The sequence below is a fragment of the Heloderma suspectum genome, chromosome Z (assembly GCF_057233095.1).
Source record: "Heloderma suspectum isolate Gila_16-S chromosome Z, 16-S_ref, whole genome shotgun sequence".
Taxonomy (NCBI): domain Eukaryota; kingdom Metazoa; phylum Chordata; class Lepidosauria; order Squamata; family Helodermatidae; genus Heloderma; species Heloderma suspectum.
Genome location: NC_139476.1, coordinates 13,908,641 through 13,927,326, shown reverse-complemented (window position 1 = coordinate 13,927,326; position 18,686 = coordinate 13,908,641). Strand labels below are relative to the sequence as shown.

Below are 18,686 nucleotides of genomic sequence, written 5' to 3'. Positions count from 1 at the left end.
AACCTGGCTTGGCAGTAGTACATGTGAAAAAGGATGCCAGGATTGTAGTCCATCACAAGCTGAATCATAAGCCAGCAGTGTGATGCAGCTGCAAAAAAGGCCAATGTGATTATATATATATATATATATATATATATATATATATATATATATATATATATATACACACACCATAATTTCCCAGTCATGAGAAATGATCATCCCTCTTTCTTCTACAGTAGCTCAACCTCATCTGTTGTACTATGTCCAGTTCGGACACTTTAAGAAGGATTGGAATGGGTTCAGAGGACAATGCAGATGGTCAGAGGTATGGAAAACAAGTGCTATGAAAGGCTGAAGGAACTGGCTATGTTAAGCCTGGAGAAGAAAGCAGGGGGTGGCTTACATCTCTAAGATCTCTCTGCTTGGGCAACTTGAACTGTGGTGCATTTTTCAGACACAAAAGACACACTTTGTGGAGATGGCTGCCTTCTTTCACCCCCCACCCCCAATCTCTAAGCGGGAGTTCAGGGCTGACGCTCCACCCTTTGCCTCCAGGGGTGACTCAGATGTTGGGATGGTCTGCGGCTGTTTTCTGCCTGCTGTTTCAGCTGCTGAGTTTCTCAATCAATAATTGAACAATTTACATTCTCAGCAGATTCCTTCTTCTCCCTTTTCCCAGCAAGCTCACGTCCGAAAGTACTGCCAAGGAAGTCCCACTCCTTCACCTTTGCCGGCTCAAAACTGTCATGGCAAGGGGGAGGGAGAAAGAAAATGCACTCCATGCTTTGCTGGTGAAGGGATGGGTTTTCTGGGAAAGGATTCCATGTGAAAGCTGCCACGGCTACCACACTCCTCATTACCTCGGGGCCTGGCTACAAATGGTGTCAGCAGTGTGGTTTTTTTCCTCCCCCAGCAAGGATTTCCTTTGTGTCGAAACATCTTTTTGCTTTCAAAGGTATGGGAAAGGGGGAGGAGAAAATGATTAGCGGGGTGGGAAGGAAAAGACAAGACATTTTCTGGAAATTGTGTGTGTGTCGGGAGTGATTGTTCTCTGCCCAGAGTGGGCAGACTGCGGCTGTTTTGACCATCCGCCCTGGCCAGGATAGCCAGTGGTGAGGGACGCTGGGGGCTGTAAACCACAAGTTGCCCATCCATCTTCCAGAACAGCCTTCCGCAACCTGGTGCCCTCCAGACGTCTTGGACCGCAACCCCCATCATTGCCTGGGAATGATGGGATTGTAGTCCCACCGATCTGTCCCAGGTTGGGAAAGGCTCCCCTAGATTATATAAAGATGAACCCGTTGTTTTAACAAACAGAAGGTTTGCTACCTCCGGTATCAGAGACAGTATGTACACCAGTAGCTGGGGAACATGGGCTGGAGGGTGCTGTTGCACTGCTGTCCTGCTCGTGGGTTTCCCATGAGCAGCTGGTTGGCTGCTATGTGAACAGCATGCTGGACTGGATGGACCCTTGGTCTCATCCAGCTTTGGGCTCCTCTTGTGTTCTTAAGTTGCTGCCAAAGCTCCTCTTGAAGTTCTGTTCCTGATTAAAAGGTGCCCAATGAAAAGCCAAGCCAAGCTGGAATTTGGAGGCTGCCATCATTTCTGTCTTATTAAGCTCCAATATTTTGGCCACCTAATGCGAAGAGAAAACTCCCTGGAAAAGACCCTGATGCTGGGAAAGACTGAAGGCAAAAGGAGAAGGGGACGGCAGAGGATGAGATGGCTAGATAGCATCACGGATGCAATGAATATGAACTTGAGCACGCTCCGGGAGAGAGTGCAGGACAGGAAGGCCTGGCGTGCTATGGTCCATGGGGTCACGAAGAGTCGGACACGACTGAACGACTGAACAACAACAACAATCATTTCTGTCTTATTAAACCCTCCACCCAACATTCACCAGGATGCTGAAACACTGGTTCTGCTGTATACGATGGGAAACGTTCCAGGGTCGGCATTGGCTCACCCAGAGGTCATCCTGTTCTGCTTTTGCGAGCGATGGGGTGTGTGGCGGCCACGGGGCGCTGCAGTCCCAGCCCTGGACTGCCGAATATCTTGCACCGGCTCCCGTTGGCCGCTTAGGAGATCTCACTGGCTATTGCCTAAATTCACGCAAGCTCATTTCTTCACACAACACACGACCAGTTCACAAATGCAGTGTGACAAGAGCCACCAGCTGTTACTGTTTTCAAAAGGATTAGGAACAGTGTGTGGGAAATAAACCGACTGGCACACACCAGCCATGGCAAGTCAAACCGAGCCTGCATTCTTAAGGGCCACATGCCTCATTGTGGGATGTGGTGGGGGGCAAACTACAGGGGCCACCCAGCCTGGTTGTGAGATTCGACTAACTGCCGTTGAAAACAGGGTGCTAGGCAGACTTTGGGGTATGATCCAGCAGGGCTCTTCTTGTGTTGTTAGGCTTAACTTCAAAGAGCCTCTACACCAGCCTAAAATCCTGCATTTAAAACGGGGCTTTCTGCTTCCATTTTAAATGCAGGATCACGACGGCTCCCTTTTTCACCCTCTTCCTTTTCCTCCTCCCCTTTCCCCCTCCTCCTCCCCGCATCTGACTCTTCCATTATTTTTCATTGATCTCGCTCCTCTTCTGGCTGCTCTCCCTCTTTTCACAGAGGAAACTGAAGCGGAACACAAGGGGTGGCGGCAATTTGATAGCTCATTACCTGCGAACTATTTAAAAACGGAGCAAAGGGCATTTAGTGCAGGAGATGGCTTGAACGATCAAGGCGTCATGTGAAGAGCCATCCCAATAGCAGGATAAAAGCTCTGTGTGAAGAAAGCCAAAGTCAAGAGGGCTAGAAGCTTAAAAGAAAAGCGGAGATTGAGGCTGCCAAGTTTTACGCTGACTGGGCATCGCTGTGTCTGGTGCAATTGCAGAATGCAAAAGAGACCCAAATCCATTCAGCCATCTGCTGGGGCTGCCATTTAGCACTTAGCCAAGGTGCGAGAAGCCATGTCAGCAAAACGCGCACCAAACCTCACTAACTGTCCTGGCTCAGCCCCACGTAGCCCCACTTTGAACGCCGTAGCTGTCTCCGTGTTGTAGGTCTTGAGTCTACTGGACAGCTGTAGCTGAGAGCTGAGGGGGAAAGGGGGGTGGGTGGGCAGTAAGAGATCCTTTTCTCCCTGGAGGCAGTGTCCCAGAATGCATTGCTCCAGCTTATCCCTTGGCCGCTGGTTTAAGGGTCCTTTCACACATCTGCCACAAAATGCGGATGTCCCTCTAGCTCAAATGCCCTTCTTGTATCATGGATAGAGAGAAGGTCTCTTTCCTGGGAAGGCGATGGGTCAAGCTAGAGCAAAGCATGCTGGGTCTTGTGCTCCTGCCAACCCCCCTGCCCCACACACACACCCCTACACTTCTAGGAGTATTCCTCACCGCTGCTGAGTGAGTTGTGTTTCCTTATATTATCAAGCCAGGAGAGGGTACTTTTCTTCGTCTAGCACTAATTAATTGCAACTCGGCAAGGTACTAAATTGGCAGCTGGTTCAAGCTCGCCCCCCCCCACCCCACAGAGATAGCCTTTCTTCTGTGACATTCCCAACCTCCCTTCCTCCCCCGCCCCTGCCTGCTTTTCCACACCGAATACCACATTCACAGATTCGCCTAACCTGCTAAGCCTAAGGTATTGCTTGCTTTGAAAGAACATACAATGAAAGTGGGGTGGGTGGGTGGGTGCGGGAGGGAGGGAAAATAATAGAGTGCCCCGTTTTCTTCCCGAAAGAGATTCAAGCTTCCCTCTGGGTGTTTGTTTGGCTGTGTTTGGAAGTCTCTGGTAATCTATAAAAAGCAATCTTGTTAAAAAGACACAGCAAGAGGGTTACAGGAAAGAGGGGGGAATGTTGACTCCATTGCAGGTTCCGGTAAGGATGGCTGGGGGTTGGGGGAAGAGTTCTCTATCAAAAACTACTGGAGTGGAAAAACCTATTGTACTGCCGTGGGCTAGAAAAAAGGACACGCTGTTGTTTGTAGAAATGGAAGCATCCGAAAGGAAACAAAGGCCAGGGAGACCGGTCTGAAGGTGAGACCACAGCGCAAAGCTCACTGGTCACCCTCTTGCCACCTGTGTCGTCAGACCGCTTCCACCAGGGCAGTGTTTTAGGATGACCAGCAGTCCTGGCTCCGTCACCGCTTCATTCCCAGCCTCAGTTGCTCTCCACCAGCTTGGCCAAGTCCTGCCGCAGCTCGCTCAGCTCAAAGATCTTCATGTCCATGATCTCGGCCACTTTGGCCACCTCGTGGTACATCTTCTCCCGCTCAGACAGCGTCTGTGACAGCGACTGCTCGGCAAGGTGCAAACGCTGTTCCAGCTCCGTGTTCCGTCTCTCCAGGTCCTGAGGAGAAGGAAAGAAAGGAGTGGGGGGGTCTCAGGAGCTACAGGGCTGGGCGGAAGTCTAGTGGGACTCTGTGGCTTCCTGTCTGGCTGGGGGGACCAGTGCATGCTGGGTAGAGCTTCTGCTTTGCATTCAGGAGGTCTCAGGTTCAATCCCTGCAATCCCCAAAAGAGATGCAGGACCAGGTAGACTCTCCTTGCTGGAGGTTCTGGAAAGGCGCTGCCACTGGGCCTGGGGAGGCACCCTGCTGGGTTAGGTGAATCTGAGCTCCAATAAGGCAGCTTCACATGTTTGGCTTTAGGCAACTCAAAGAAGCCAGTCAGGGCAGATGCTGCAGGGCAAAGTCAAAACAAAGCCCCAACACAACTTTCTACAGGAACTGGACACCGCCCAAGGTGCTTTGGCAGCAAAGAAATAATAAGTGCTTCCTTGGGGACACGCACGACCCCCCAAAAGATGATTCTCCAGACAGATTTTGAGACGTCCCCACTGCAACCTCCCCAAAGTGCTTCCCCGCCCCCGCGTCTCCGTTACCTGCACCTTCTGGTGGGTTTCCTCACAGTCGTCATCCGCTTCCCAGCGGCCCCCTTTCTGGCTCTTGAGCTGCTGCAGTTCCTGAACCACAGGGGAATCATGAAAGGAGTCAGGAAAGATCTTTTGGTAAAGTGTGATAGCGAAAAAAGGCCAAACAACCCTGCCCCATATTTCTTTGTCGTTAGAAAGAGATTTGTTCAAACTTTCGAAACAACTGCTGTTGTTGTTTTTAAAAAAAGAATGGATTTGGACCCTCCTCTCCTGGCAAGGGCTCGTCCTGCAGTTCCTTGCCTCTGTTGAGGCTGGGGGTGGGAAGACAAATGCCCCATAATGCGTCAGATTCCTCTCTGCTGCTATGGCTCAGTGGCTAGGAAACTGCTCTGTGGAGCTGGCAGCCTGGGGTTCTCGTCCTGGGACTCTGTTCTTTTGCCCATGACATGACCGTTTTTTTCTTCCTCCCCCAGGCATGCAAAAGCCACCTGGGTACGTTCTCCCCTTCCCCATGGTCTGTGGTGTTGTAGTCACTTTGGAAGCCCAGGTGCTGCTTGTGACAGCCGCCGTAGCCATGCCCCCCAGCAGCGTCCAACATGGCAAGCAGCTCTGTTGATCCACCAGATCCAGGAGGTTTCATCTGCTAGAAGCAGGTCTTTGGTCAAGCTAAAAAGGTAAAAGGTGTCCCCAACCAGTCGTGTCCGACTCTAGGGTGTGGCGCTCATCTCCATTTCTGAGCCGAAGAGCCAGCGTCTTAACCACTACGCCACCGCGGCCCCTGGGTCTTATATGCATGCTCAGGACCAACCCACCCCCAAAATGCTTTGCATTATAAGACAGAACAATCTTTTGTTGCTGGGAATATTCATTTCCCCCTCAGCTACAGTGAGGACTGCAGCTATGCTCAGGGTGAACAGGGAAGTTTGGCGGTTGGGGGGAAATGACATCAGCATCCCCACTAATAAAAAAAAATCCTGGGGCTTTTGCTTGGCAAAAGAGTTTCCCTCCCTGGGAAGGGTACTACCTTAAAGATGAACAAACATATTAAAGCATAAGCTTTCGTGGACTACAGTCCATTTCATCAGATGCATGAAGGGTTATCCCCAAATACAGCAATTGGAAACTGTGGAGTCAAACAGCAGTCAAATGGAGAAAGTATAGCCTGAGACAATACAAATAAAAGTTAAATGTAGGCAAAAGAAGCAGAGTGTGTTTATTGTTAAGTTGCCAGAAGAGTCCTTTGCTACTGAAAGGCTAAGTGGAGTATACCAGCTATAAGCCTGAGCTATGAATTAGGAAGTCCTGGGGTCAAAACCACTTGCCTTGGCTATAAACCTCCTTATGTTTAGGAAGGGCATTCATTCCCCTGCCTATATCCACAACGTGAGGTTAATACAAACACACCTTACAGGAGTGTTGCAAGGATTACACAGGCGATGTACCAGAAAGCTCTTGGAACATCCCCAAGCTTTAGATCAGGGCGGGTCACTTACAGCCCTCCAGATCTTTTGGCTTACCACTCCCAGCATCCCTCAGCATTGGCTATGCTGGTGAGGGCTGCTGGGAGTGGTGGGCCAAAACATCTGGAGGGTCACGAGTCTCCCCCCCCACTTTAGGTAAATGTTAGTTCTTATTACTAGGAAGGAGGGAGAAGAAAAGGAAAAGGAGAAAAGGTAGAAAAGGAACAGGAAAAAAGGGAGAAAAGGAAAAGATGGGGAACAAGGAATACTGCATTTCCTCAACTTGGATTTTTGGCTTGCACAGCATTCCTGGAAGTGGTATGCAAATGAGTTGGCACTTGCCCTGTAATTAAACCTCTGTTTAAAACTGTTAATTTAATTGGCGCCCCTGTGAGAGGGGAGATGAAGCAGAGGCTGGTGACAGCTGCTGATGGGAAAAGGGGTGCAATGCAGGCACAAGGGGGCTGGGGAGGGTGTGTGTGTGTGTGTAGTTCTGAGGCACTGTCTCTAAGGAAAAAGGGATCTATCCTACCCCCCCCCCCCATTTTGCTCAGCTCTTGGCTAAACCAGTTCAGCATGTTCCAGACCTACAGACATCTTTGCTACTGTGATCAGGGCAGCGTGGGTACTTAGCATCCTGGGCCTTTTATGAGAATCTCAGTTAGATAGATGGGCCTTAAGAGATCACACAACAGGCAAACACACAGGCTGCCTGCGTCCCCTGTCACACCCTGGTGCAGCCCATGCCACCCTGTGCCACAGTGGCAAAAACAAAAGCAACACCACCACTACAGAGCACTGAAAGAGACTAATTTAGCTTGAGAGCAAGCCAAGTTTAACCTTTTTAGTGCTATGGAGTGCTACAGAGCAGTTAATCGCTGGTTTATTTTCGGTTTTTTGGAGGGGCGCCCCACGAAGTGAGGCCTGCAGGTCTGGGGCAAAAAATGTCCCCTGGACCTCCCAAAGTTGCCCACTCCTGGATTAGACAAATGAATGGAGGAGGAAATCCAGCACTGGCAACTAGTCACAGTGCTCAGTGGAATCTCTGTGTCCAGAGGCAGTCTGGGCCACCATATCCCAGCCACTGGGGAGCATCTGCCTTTGCTCCCTGCTTGCACACTCCCCAAAGGTCAGCCACTCTTCCAAACAGGATGCTGGGCGATTGACCAAGGGTCTCACCCACTCGGGCTGCTCTTAGGTCCTTCTGTTCTTAAAACTCAGTCCCCAGCTTTGAGGGGATCTCATTCATGGCTGCTCATTCACTGAATTGCACAGGTCCATTACATGATGTCGTCGTTGTCCAGTCATTATTCCACCATTTCCTCCCACCTCTCCCGTGTTTTCCTCAAACGGGAAAAATGGGGTATTTTTCCAGATATGCGCAAATGGAGCGCCACGTCCTCCCCGTGTATTTCTCCCCTAGCGTGAATGAAGCACTGAGTGTGGTTGCTGGGGGCGTGGTCATGACGTCGAAGGTGGTGACGAAGGTCTGATGGGTGTTCAGCCTTCCTGCTCCTGTGCCATTTTGGCTCCTCACCGTTTTCAGCCTGCCTGTTCAAAACAGAGTGGCGGAGCGGCAGCGAGGGGAGGCGGCAGAGGGGCTGAGCGGCAGGGGCTGGCCAAAAGCATGGTAGAGGGAGGCGGGCCCTGGGGAGATTGGTGGAGGGGCTGTCTGTGTGTCAGTCCCCATCCACCAGTAATGTGCAAGGGGAGGGAAAGGGGCAGGAACCCAGGAGCGAGTATCGCTGAACCTGGAGCGTGTGCAATGCCTCTTCACGGAAACATAAGGCTATGGGAACGGCCATCTATGGAGAAGGAAGCGTGTGTAAAGGGAATCAGTGGTGATCCTACATTTAAAAAGGAAGCGGAAAGCCCCATTTTAAATGCAGGAATTTAGGCTGGTGTAGAAATGCCCTTGCTCTCCTTCCGGCTCTCTAGGCACCCAGAGGTGCAGAAGACAAGAGAGCTCCTATCTTGCGAGTGTCAGCCTGGAGAAGAGACGATGAAGAGGCGACAAGGTAGCCATCTTCAGACATATCAAGGGCTAGCACATGGAGAGGATGATGGAGCCAATTTGTTTTCTGTTGCTCCAGAACTGGACCTGGACCAACAAGTTCCAATGACAAGAAAGAGGATTTTGACTGAACATTCAGAAAGCTGTCCTGATGGGACACACTCTTTGACAGCGGGACAGTCTGCCTCAGAAGGCACTGGGCTCTCCTCCTTTAAGCAGAAGCTGGATGGCCACCTCTTGAGCATGCTGTAGTAGTGGTTTTCCTGCATCAGCACAGGGCTGGACTAGATGACCTCAAAGGTCCCTCCCAACTCTATGCTTCAGTTAAGAAAATCTGTGAAAATTCCCCCTCTTCTGTACAACTCTTCAAATGGGAGTCTCATGCTCCTTTGCTTTTTAGGTCGGCCTTCTTGAACCTTGTGCCCTCCAGATGTCTTGGACTTCAACTCCCATGATCCTGCAGCAGTGGCACTATTAGCTGGTGCTGATGGGAACTGTAGTCCAAAAGATCTGGAGGGCACCAGAGTGGGAAAAGCTGCTTCAGGTTATCTTCCATCTTTCCTTCCTGCACCCTCAATGTACAGGACGGCTTGTAGACCAGTTGTGCAGAATCCCTTTCAGCCGGGGGCCGAATTTCATTTCAGAGAAGCTCTTGGGGGCCACATTCCAGTGATGGGCAGGGCTGAGGGAAAAAGGGGCAGGGCCAAATATACCAGCATGTATTAACTGAAAGCTCGTACTGCCAGTAACTAAGCTTTTTTGGAGAGGCATTTCAGCCTTTTAGAACTGGGTAAAAAGCTGCACCAGAGTTGAGAAATGACCAAACAATTGGTGGCTGGGAGAAAGGGCCGTGGCCATCTGGGGATTGAGACCCCAGGAGGGCTGGATTTGGCCTACAGCCCTGAGGTCCAATGCCACTTCTGTAGAGTTTTATAGCCCCCCCCCCCGAGATGGCAGGAACCTGTTCCCAAGGAGCTTACAATCTAAAATAGGCAATGGGGAAACAACAACTCTGATCAAGAAAAACTCATATGATGAAATGAGCAAGATTTCTTTAACTGCGGAAACTGCAATAATATTTTGGTTCCTTTCAGTAAGTGCTTTGAAATACAGGATCTTGTTGCAATCCTCACCACAACCCTGCAAGGTAGCTCAGTATTGCTGCCTGTCACCTGCAGACAGAGGCTGAAAGAGAGGTGCTTCCTTAGGCTCTCAAGTTAGTTAAGGGGCTCCCCTTAACTGCGGGCTTCTTCCTTTGTAGCCCTGTCTCTTAGCCACCATGCTGTCCCAGCCAGGATGGTGACTTACCTCATCTTTGGCTTTCACCAGCTGCTCCAACTCTTCTTTGGCTTTGCTCGCGGTATCACGTCCTCTTTCGGCTTCCAGCTCAGCCACCTGTCGGAGATTGCGGATGGGGGCAAGGGGAAGAGGTCAGAGAATGGATGGGGTTACTTAGCACAGGTGAGGCTATGGAAGGAACAGGCTGGCAAGCCAGCCTCGTGTCTAGAAAGGACGTTCTTGCCCTGGGTGGAGTGGTCTTCATGAGAAAAAGGTCAGTGGTTGTAAGTCACACCCACGTTCCAAACACAGAGATGTAAAGACAAGAAAATGGTAGTGTTACTAGCCAACTAGGACTAATCCCCAACCTTTATGGATCCTTGGGCACATCTGGGGATTTGAGAAACTGCTGTGGGCACCACCACAAAATGACTCCCATGGAGGATGTGGCTAGTCATGTAATGGCTGCAGTGGGGGCCTCACTAGTCAAAAGACAAGTAATTCTTGTCTGAAACTGGATTGGAATGGCAGCCTTGAGTGCCATTTTTCTTGGCAGAAAGGCTGGGTACAAATTGAATGAATTAATGAATGAATACAATTCACCCAAGTAACTGAGTATAAGCAGAGGGAATATATGAAGTCCAAAGCCAATCCTCAGATTTGACCCCACAGAAGCGCAACAAATACACATTTAAGCCCTATGCATGCTTACATGGAACCCAGTGGGAATTACTTCTGAGTAGGCCTACATAGGATTGCTCTGCTCATCCTATGCACACACACACTTTCCCCATCACCAAAGGAAAGGAAAATGCCCCCAGCCCCCAGAGGAAATACAAAGTTTTCTTTACCTCGATCCCAGGCTCAGCGACTCCATTACCTACCTGAGACTCTTACCTCCTTCTTTACCATCAGAGCCACTACCCAGAAAGGTGCTGTGTGTATGTGTTGGGTGTGTGTGTGTCTGGGGGGGGGGGAGGCAACAAATGAGTGAAGGGGCTGGGAAGGGAGAGAGAAAAAAGGAAAGTTAGTGACTGGGTGGAGGAAGAAACAATAAGATGAAAGGATGAGAGAGAGAGAGAGAGAGAGAGAGAGAGAGATAGCGCGCAAGGTTAGCGGCTGGGAGGAGGAAGAAAGTGCAAGAGAGGGTGGGAGGGAGTGAAAGACTGAGGCTAGGGGCTGGGAGGGGGAGAAACAGTGAGGCAAAGAGGAAAGGGGGAGAAACAGCGAGGTTGGAGGCTGGGAGTGGAGAGAAACAGCATGATAAAGGGGTGAGTGGAAGAGGAACAGCAAGGCCAGGGGCTAGGAAGGGAGAGAAAGAAGAAGGCTAGGGACAAGGAAGGGAGAGAAAGACCTACAGTAGGCTAGAGGCTGGGAGTGGGGGGGAGAGAGAGAGAGAGAGAAAAGGGGAAAGGTCTGTGTGGGCAGAAGAAGATTGGGCGGGGCCAGGAAACAACTCTTTCCTTCTCTTTCTGTCCACTGAACAGCTAATCAGCAGCATGCTCAGGAACAGGAAGAAGAACCTGGCGCCCTAACACTTTTGAAGATTTGTTTTAATTAAAAACCAACTTCTGAAGTGGGCAGGGCATGGAGAGCTTTATGGGTGCCATTGGAGATCCTCACAGGTGTTGCGGACCCATGTCCTACATCCACCAATGCCTCATACTCTGCTCTGGGGTGGGCAGGAGGGACGGGGACACAATATTTGCCCCATCCGCTTTTTTATTTCATGTCGTTGCTGTCTGCCCCAAATGTGGGCTACTGGAAGTTCTGTTCTCCATAGACGGTGCTAGAAAGCATGGGGGGAGGGCTCCCCAGACAAGTAGTTCCTCAGCCCACCACATGGCTGGACTTTGTGGTTACTTAAAGAGAGCTTTGGCTACTGGGTGGTATAGAAATGAAAGAAAGAAAGAAAGAAAGAAAGAAAGAAAGAAAGAAAGAAAGAAAGGGTGCAATCCTATGCAAATTTAGAGATAAAGTCCTAAAATTCCCAGCATGGCAGGCCAGGGAACTCTGGGAGTTATAGGTCAATTTTCTGTCTAAGCATGCATAGGATTGCACCCTGAGATAGACAACTGCCCCATTCTGTGGCCCGTTGAGGTTGAGGCTCACAGGGGGAAGCTGGGCAGTCAGATCAAGGCAGGAAGAAAACAGGACCTTGGAGAGTTCCAAGTGGGTCCTGCTGGCTGCAGCTCTTTCCTACTAGGACAATAGGAGGATGTTGTCTCAGTAGGGAGCTAAAGCCAACTGAAGCCTTATCTAGACCTGTAGTGTGTTCAGCTCTGCCCCTCCTGGAGGAGCTGAATGAATTGTTAAAAGGCCCTCACTTAATTTTCTGTGAGGCTGAGGACCTATCAGTTCTGCCAAAGACTCATCCTCTGAGCCAGATGGTAGGGCTGTGCCCTCTGGCTGGAAGGGCCCTAAATAAGGCACTGACTGTCCTACCTCCATGGACATAGATTGTGCCTCATCCTTGTCAAAATCCTCTGTTGCACACTAGAAGGCCTGAGGGCTGGGCGTCATGACACCAAAAGGTTCCCTTGCAAGACAGTGATACTCAGCTGTTATCCCCAGCCAACCCCAGGCTCTTAAATCCATCCAAATCAATAGGGCTTGCTGGAAATAAAATATATTGAGGATGGGAGTGTTACTTTGAAATACAAATACACCCTGAAATGCACTTTTCCCTTTCTGTCTCTCTTCCCCCCACACACATTATTTTCTGGTCCCATCAATGCTTTTTATTCACTCTCTCTCACACACACATGCACATACTACATTTTCAAGCTTTCTTAAGAACCAAAAACTTGCTCTTTTCATCCACTGAAGTCTGCTCTTTGTGCCAGAACCGAGGTCCTGCATTGCACAGCTGCCAGAAGAGGAACATTGGCTCAGTGGCTAGAGCACCTGTTTTGCCTACAGAAGGTACAACAACTGGCATCTCCAGTTAAAGAAATAAAAGGGTTTCAGCAGGACCAAGATGGCAGACAGATACTGCCGGGTGGCGTAGACAGTTTCTAGGCAAATGGTCTGATACAAGACAAGTGAGCTTCACATATATCTGTGAAACATGAAAACAAACTCCAGCTATCAGGACTCCCTGCCCTGATGCCTCCTTTCATCAGGGCAAAGAAGCTGACCTTACATGTCCCCGTTTCCTCTTTCCACACTCCCTTGCAAAGGAAAGTCAGCCGATGCAAAGCTCAATAATGGATCCGCAGCCCATTATGCTGCCCGTTCCTGCCTGTGGAAGCTAAGCAGAGGTGCTGCCACAGACTAAAACTGTTGCAAGCCCACCCCTGAGATTGCTGGCAGCTCTCCTGTTCCAAACATCGCTTTGCAGAGAACAGGGTCGGGGAGAGAATGTCAATTATTCAGAGAGAGAGAGAGAGAGAGAGAGAGAGGATGCATTTTTAGGAGCTCATTCGTCAAGCCTGCATCAGCTGCTTGGGAAGGCCAGGAGCAGTGGGGAGGCCGACTGCAGAATCTGGTGCAGCCTTCAAGAAGGAGCCTCTCAAATGGTTGTGGGACAGGGGAAAAGATAGCTAAGGTCTCCATGTGCATCCTCCTGATATAAATTCAGAGTCTCAGATGTATTTTTTTTTAAATACACATGAAATATTCTAGCCTTCAGAACGCTGAAGATCAGCTGAAGGAGTCAAGAACGTCTTGCTAGAGCAAACCCAAAAGGTTCCTCAAGTCCAGCTTTCTGTTCCCAGAACTGTCAGTTTGCAATGTTCTGTGTTTTAATGTCTACCATGTCTGTGTGAAACCTGTTGGTCGGATCTAGCTACACTTTCTTCTCGTTAGATGCTGGCTGACTAATGGAGCTATCTTAACCCCCTTATTTGGCCATCCAAGGAGGATTAGGACAGGTCATAAGTTATGCAGCCTTGCCCAACTTGGTGTCCTCTTGATATGTTGTATTACAACTCCCAGACCCACCAGCCAGTACCGGCACAGGAGCCAGGGGCAACCTTGGCTTCACTAGATCCATAGTCCCCCTGTGTCAGGGTTGGATCAGAGCCCATAGAGCCCCAAAGCAGTTCCGATTCTGAGAAAGAGATAGGAACCATGGGAGAGGAACCCACGCGCTGTTCAGAGGCGCTGCCGGAGGGACAGCCCCTCCCTGCTCACATTCCTGAGGGTGGTGGCGACCCTGGCAGGCAGGGTGAGGGACAACTGGAGCTTCAGGATGCTAGGCGCCGGCGCAGGGACAAGCAGGAGATGGTGGGTGCCGACAGGAGGCGCTCAGCCCACTTTGCGCAACCTCAACCACTGCACCCCGATGCCCCAGGAGAAAGGGGTGGACTTTCGCCTCCTAGACCTTAAGTTCAGAGGCTTCCCACCTTTACCCTCTAAACGGAGATCAACTGATTCACTAAGGCTAGAAACCCCAAGTAGGCAGCTCTCTCAAGTTTCCCTCATTAGGCTCATGCAATTAGCATCTGTAAGCATCATTAGGTTGAATGGAAACAAAGCCTTGGAAAAGAGCCCTATCGTCTGTGTGTTGATTCTGGCTACTTGAGGATTTCAGAAGGCAGCAAGGGCGCTCCTGACACCTTGCTCCTCTAACACATTCCTGAGTTGGGCCCCTTACCTATGCCAGCAGTCCCGCCAGGAGAAAAAGAGAGAAACATTCCCACCCACCATTTGTTCCCTCAACTGTTGCAAGCCAGCAGAGGTTGGGAAGTAGAGGACCATTTGCCACGAAACTCCCCATTCCATCTTGCCCTGTAAATGACCAGGAGATGTGGTCACTCAAGAGCTTAGAAAATAGCTGGATTGTTCTGACTGAAGGGATAAAAGGAGTTGGATTTATGGATTAAGACTGGATTTATTATGCTATTACAGCAGCATTCCTCAACCAGGTGGCCTCCAGATGTCTTGGACTACAATTCCCAGCATCCCCCAGCAGGGAGTCCATTTATTTATTTTATTTAGAATATTTTTATAGCTGCTCCACATCAAAAAAAAATTGGAGCGGTGAACAACAAAGATAAAAGAATAAAACACCATGTTAGAACAATTAAAACATTTAAAAAGAAACACACTCTGAATTTAATAAACCGCAGCTGGTCACTCAAGGAAGGCCTCTCAAAATAGCAATGTCTTCAGTAGGTGCCAAAAGCAACACAACATTGGCGCCTGCCTGACCTCCAAAGGCAGAAGGGGGCCACCACGCTGAAGCCTCTTTTCCTGGTGGACACCAATCGGGCCATGGGTCCATGTGGAACCACCAGGGACATGCCCTCTGATAACCTCAGTGACTGAGCAGGTTGGTAAAGAAGGTGCTTTCTTAGGTATCCTGGTCCCAAGTTGTTTAGGGTTTTCTACACTAGTACCCAAACCTTAAACTTGGCCTGGTAGCGGATAGGCAGCCAGTGCAGTTCCCTCAGCAAAGGAGTTGCATGCTGAAAGGGGGCAGCTCCCGACAACAGCCGAGCTGCTGCATTCTGCACTAGCTTCAGCTCCTGGAGCAGCCTTTAGAGCAGCCCCACATAGAGCGCATTGCAGTAATCCAGTCTTGAGGTTACTAGTGCCTGCACCACCGTGGTCAAGCTATCCCTGTCCAGGAGAGGCCATAGCTGGTGAACCAGTTGAAGCTGGTAAAAGGTGCTCTGAGCCGCCCCGACCACTTGAACCAGCAACAATGATGGATCTAGGAGTACCCCCAGACTACGGACCTGATCTTTCAGAGGGAGTGCAACCCCACCCAGAACAGGCAATGCACCTGTCTCCCAGACCTGGGAACCATTCACTCACAGGGCTTCCATCTTGCCAGGGCTCGGCTTCAGTTTAATTGCAATCCAATATTGTGTCTTCTATTAAACTATGTGCATCTGTAAGTGTAAGTGTAAATATACACCTACAGTCAGGGCCAGAAATATTGGAACAAGGATAACTGTTTTGGCAGTTGGCCTCTGTACACCTCCACACTGAAGTTGAAAGGAAACACACCCAGATGGGAGCGAAGTCAGGACTTTCAGCTGTAATTCAAGGGGTTGGACAAAAGTGGGGCACTAACCATTCAGGAAGGACAGCCAGTGGCATGCACACACACCCATCGTTGGTGGCTTATAAGTAATGGAACGAATGGCTGACAAGCAGCTGCATGGCCAGGGGTGGCCTGCTTCCTGGGTGCCCCATGACCAATCAAGCAGATAAAAGGCCTGGAGGTGGTTCTGAGTGTTACATTTGCATCCCGGCCCCCACGGATCCCCCCCGGGATGAGACTTATCTGGGGCGGATGTTCCAGACGGTGGCGGCTCCGCCGGCGGCTCCAGTGGCGGCGGCGGCTGGTCTTCCGAACGGCTGCTGCCACCACTGCCATTTGCAGTCTGTTCCCCCCCCCATTCGTGATAGGCTGCGTAAAGACTTACGTAGCCTATCATGTCTGGATTTTAAAAAAAACCCAAAACACGCAAATGGCAGCGGCTATGGCTGCCGCCATTTGCGTTCCTTATTTTTGGCCGTCTTAGTCTACGTAAATATTTACATAGGCTAAGATGGTGAAAATAAAGGGGAACGCAAATAGCACCCGCTACGCTATTTGCATTCCCCCTTATTTTCGCTGTCTTAGTCTACGTAAATATTTATGTAGACTAAGATGGCCAAAAATAAGGAACGCAAATGGCGGCGGCCATAGCCACCGCCATTTGCATACGCGGGTGTTTTTTTTAAAACCCAGACGTGATAGGCTACGTAAGTCTTTACGTAGCCTATCATGGCTGAATACAGGGTCACAAACGGCGGCGGCTACGACAGCCGCCATTTGTGTCCCTGCCAGCCAGCGGCCAGATGTTTGGCTGCTGGCAGAGCCGGCCAGCGGCTCCACGGAATCCCTGCGGAGCGGAGCCGGCCGACCAGGATTCCAGGGGGAGGCACGGAGCGCCTCCCCCCCCCGGTGGAACCTGGCGGAGCCAGGTAAGCGTGGTTTCGTACACCCCTACCTGGAAGACCACGGAAGACAACTAAAGTGGATGACCGCAGAATTCTGCTCATGGTGAAGAGGAACCCTTTCACAACATCTAGCCAGGTCAAGAATGCTCTTATGGAGGTAGGCATGTCATTGTCAACATCTACAGTCAAGAGACAGCTTTATGAATGTTAATACAGAGGTTTCACAACACGGTGCAAACCACTGGTAACGCTCAAGAGCCAGCAAACACCTAAAAAAGCCTGCCCAGTTCTGGAATAAGGTTCTTTGGACTGATGAAACCAAGATTAACCTGTACCAGAATGATGGGAAGAGAAAAGTATGGTGAAGGAAAGGCACAGCTCATGATCCAAAGCATACCACATCATCTGTCAAACGTGGTGGAGGCAGTGTTATGGCTTGGGCATGTATGGCTGCCAATGGAACCGGGTCACTGGTGTTTAGTGATGACCTGACTGCTGATAAAAGCAGCAGGACGAATCCTGAAGTGTATAGGGCTATACTTTCTGCTCAGATTCAGCCGAATGCTGCCAAGCTGATAGGACGCCGCTTCATATTGCAGATGGATAATGACCCAAAACATACAGCAAAAGCTACCCAGGAGTTTCTCCAGGCAAAGAAGTGGGATGTTCTTCAATGGCCAAGTCAGTCACCTGATCTCCACCCAAAAGAGCATGCTTTTCACTTACTGAAGACAAGACTGAAGGCAGAAAGACCCACAAACAAGCAGCAGCTAAAGGCAGCTGCAGTAAAGGCCTGTCAAAGCATCTCGAGGGAGGAAATTTGGTTCTGTCCATGGGTTCCAGACTTCAGGCAGTCAGTGACTGCAAAGGATTTTCATCCAGGTATTAAAGGCGATCCTTAAGTTTGAAATGATGTTGGTTTGTTCCATTACTTATGAGCCACCAACGATGGGTGTGTGTGTGTGCGTGCCACTGGCTGTCCTTCCTGAATGGCTAGTGCCCCACTTTTGCCAAACCCCTTGAATTACAGCTGGAAGTCCTGACTTCGCTCCCATCTGGGTGTGTTTCCTTTGAATTTCAATGTGGTGGTGTACAGAGGCCAACTGCCAAAACAGTGATCCTTGCTCCAATATTTCTAGCCCTGACTGTATATTTAATATACACCTATGCTCACTGTGTATATTTGTAAATCAACACAAATATCCTAAGTTTCCAGTGATCTCTTTGTCAAAAGGGAAACCAAACCCAACATGTCATGTCCCCTGTGGATTTTTGGATTCTCCTCACATCTCAGGGGAGAAGCCTGTTTCCCGGGGCCTTGATAAGGTCCTGGGCATCTGAATCTTTCCCCTTAAGATGCAGAGAGCCCCCTGTATGGTTCAGAGGTAGAAGGGTTCAGAGGTAGAAGCTGAGCGACCACCTGCTCTAAAGGACCGTAAGTGCCTAAAGGTGGTCACCAGATGAAGAAGTTCCTGCCTAAGGAATAAAGACTCCTTGTGGGTAAAGGGTTACTCATGAGTAAGACTCCTCATGACTACGCCTTTCCTCAAGTGAGTGATGGCCTGCAACTGTGTCCTGGGTGGGGCTCTGAAGGCTCAGCCTTAAAGGCCTTCTGTTCCAGGCAGACAGTTGCTGGAAGTCTTCCTTGGCTAACTTGCTCTCTGCAGGACCCTGTGCACTCAGACCTTTGGGTTGGTGCTGACCCTTGCTGGTTTTTAGCTTCTCTGTCTTCGGTGAAGCAGGATACCTGGAGAGGCACTGCTGCTCCGAGACTCCCATGCAGCTGAGGAAGTGGGGTGCAATTTCGGCAGCGTTTTTTAAATTTATGCATACATGTGCTCTTGGTGTTGGGAAAGCACCATGCAAAGAGGTTATTGATATATGTATACATATGATCTAATGAAGACCAATCACTTTTTTGGGTGTGTGTGTCTGCTGTTTTATTAATGCATGTACATCAATAGTGCAGAGGGCAAAAGACGCACACGGAGGGCCTGAAAGCTGTAGCAAACGGCATACACGCAGTGCTCAGTTGAAAAAGGCCTTTTGAAAATGGAAATCGGTTCCTCTTCAGAAAGAAAGCTCAGGTAATTCGGAACTCCAAGTTCCAGGAAGAAATTCTGATGAGGAGAAGTTCAGAAGCTCCCCTAATCTCAAACTGTGGC

General features: G+C 49.9%; 1 protein-coding gene across 6 annotated transcripts in view; it reads right to left on the bottom strand.

Annotated features, from left to right (window-relative positions):
- Positions 1–2,132: 2,132 nt before the first annotated feature.
- The window catches only part of HOMER3 (homer scaffold protein 3), a 55,608-nt gene continuing 39,054 nt past the window's right edge, over positions 2,133–18,686 (bottom strand). For 3 of the 6 annotated variants that reach the window (XM_084826305.1, XM_084826307.1, XM_084826306.1), the window contains 3 exons: positions 9,649–9,735; positions 4,876–4,956; positions 2,147–4,341 (listed from right to left, as the gene is read on the bottom strand). In XM_084826305.1, coding sequence (XP_084682431.1) covers positions 4,153–4,341; positions 4,876–4,956; positions 9,649–9,735 — 357 coding nt within the window. In that variant the 3' untranslated portion in view covers positions 2,147–4,152. Of the gene's footprint in view, positions 4,342–4,875; positions 4,957–9,648; positions 9,736–18,686 lie in introns of all 6 variants that reach the window. The other 3 variants (XM_084826304.1, XM_084826308.1, XM_084826309.1) reach the window with 2 other exon arrangements.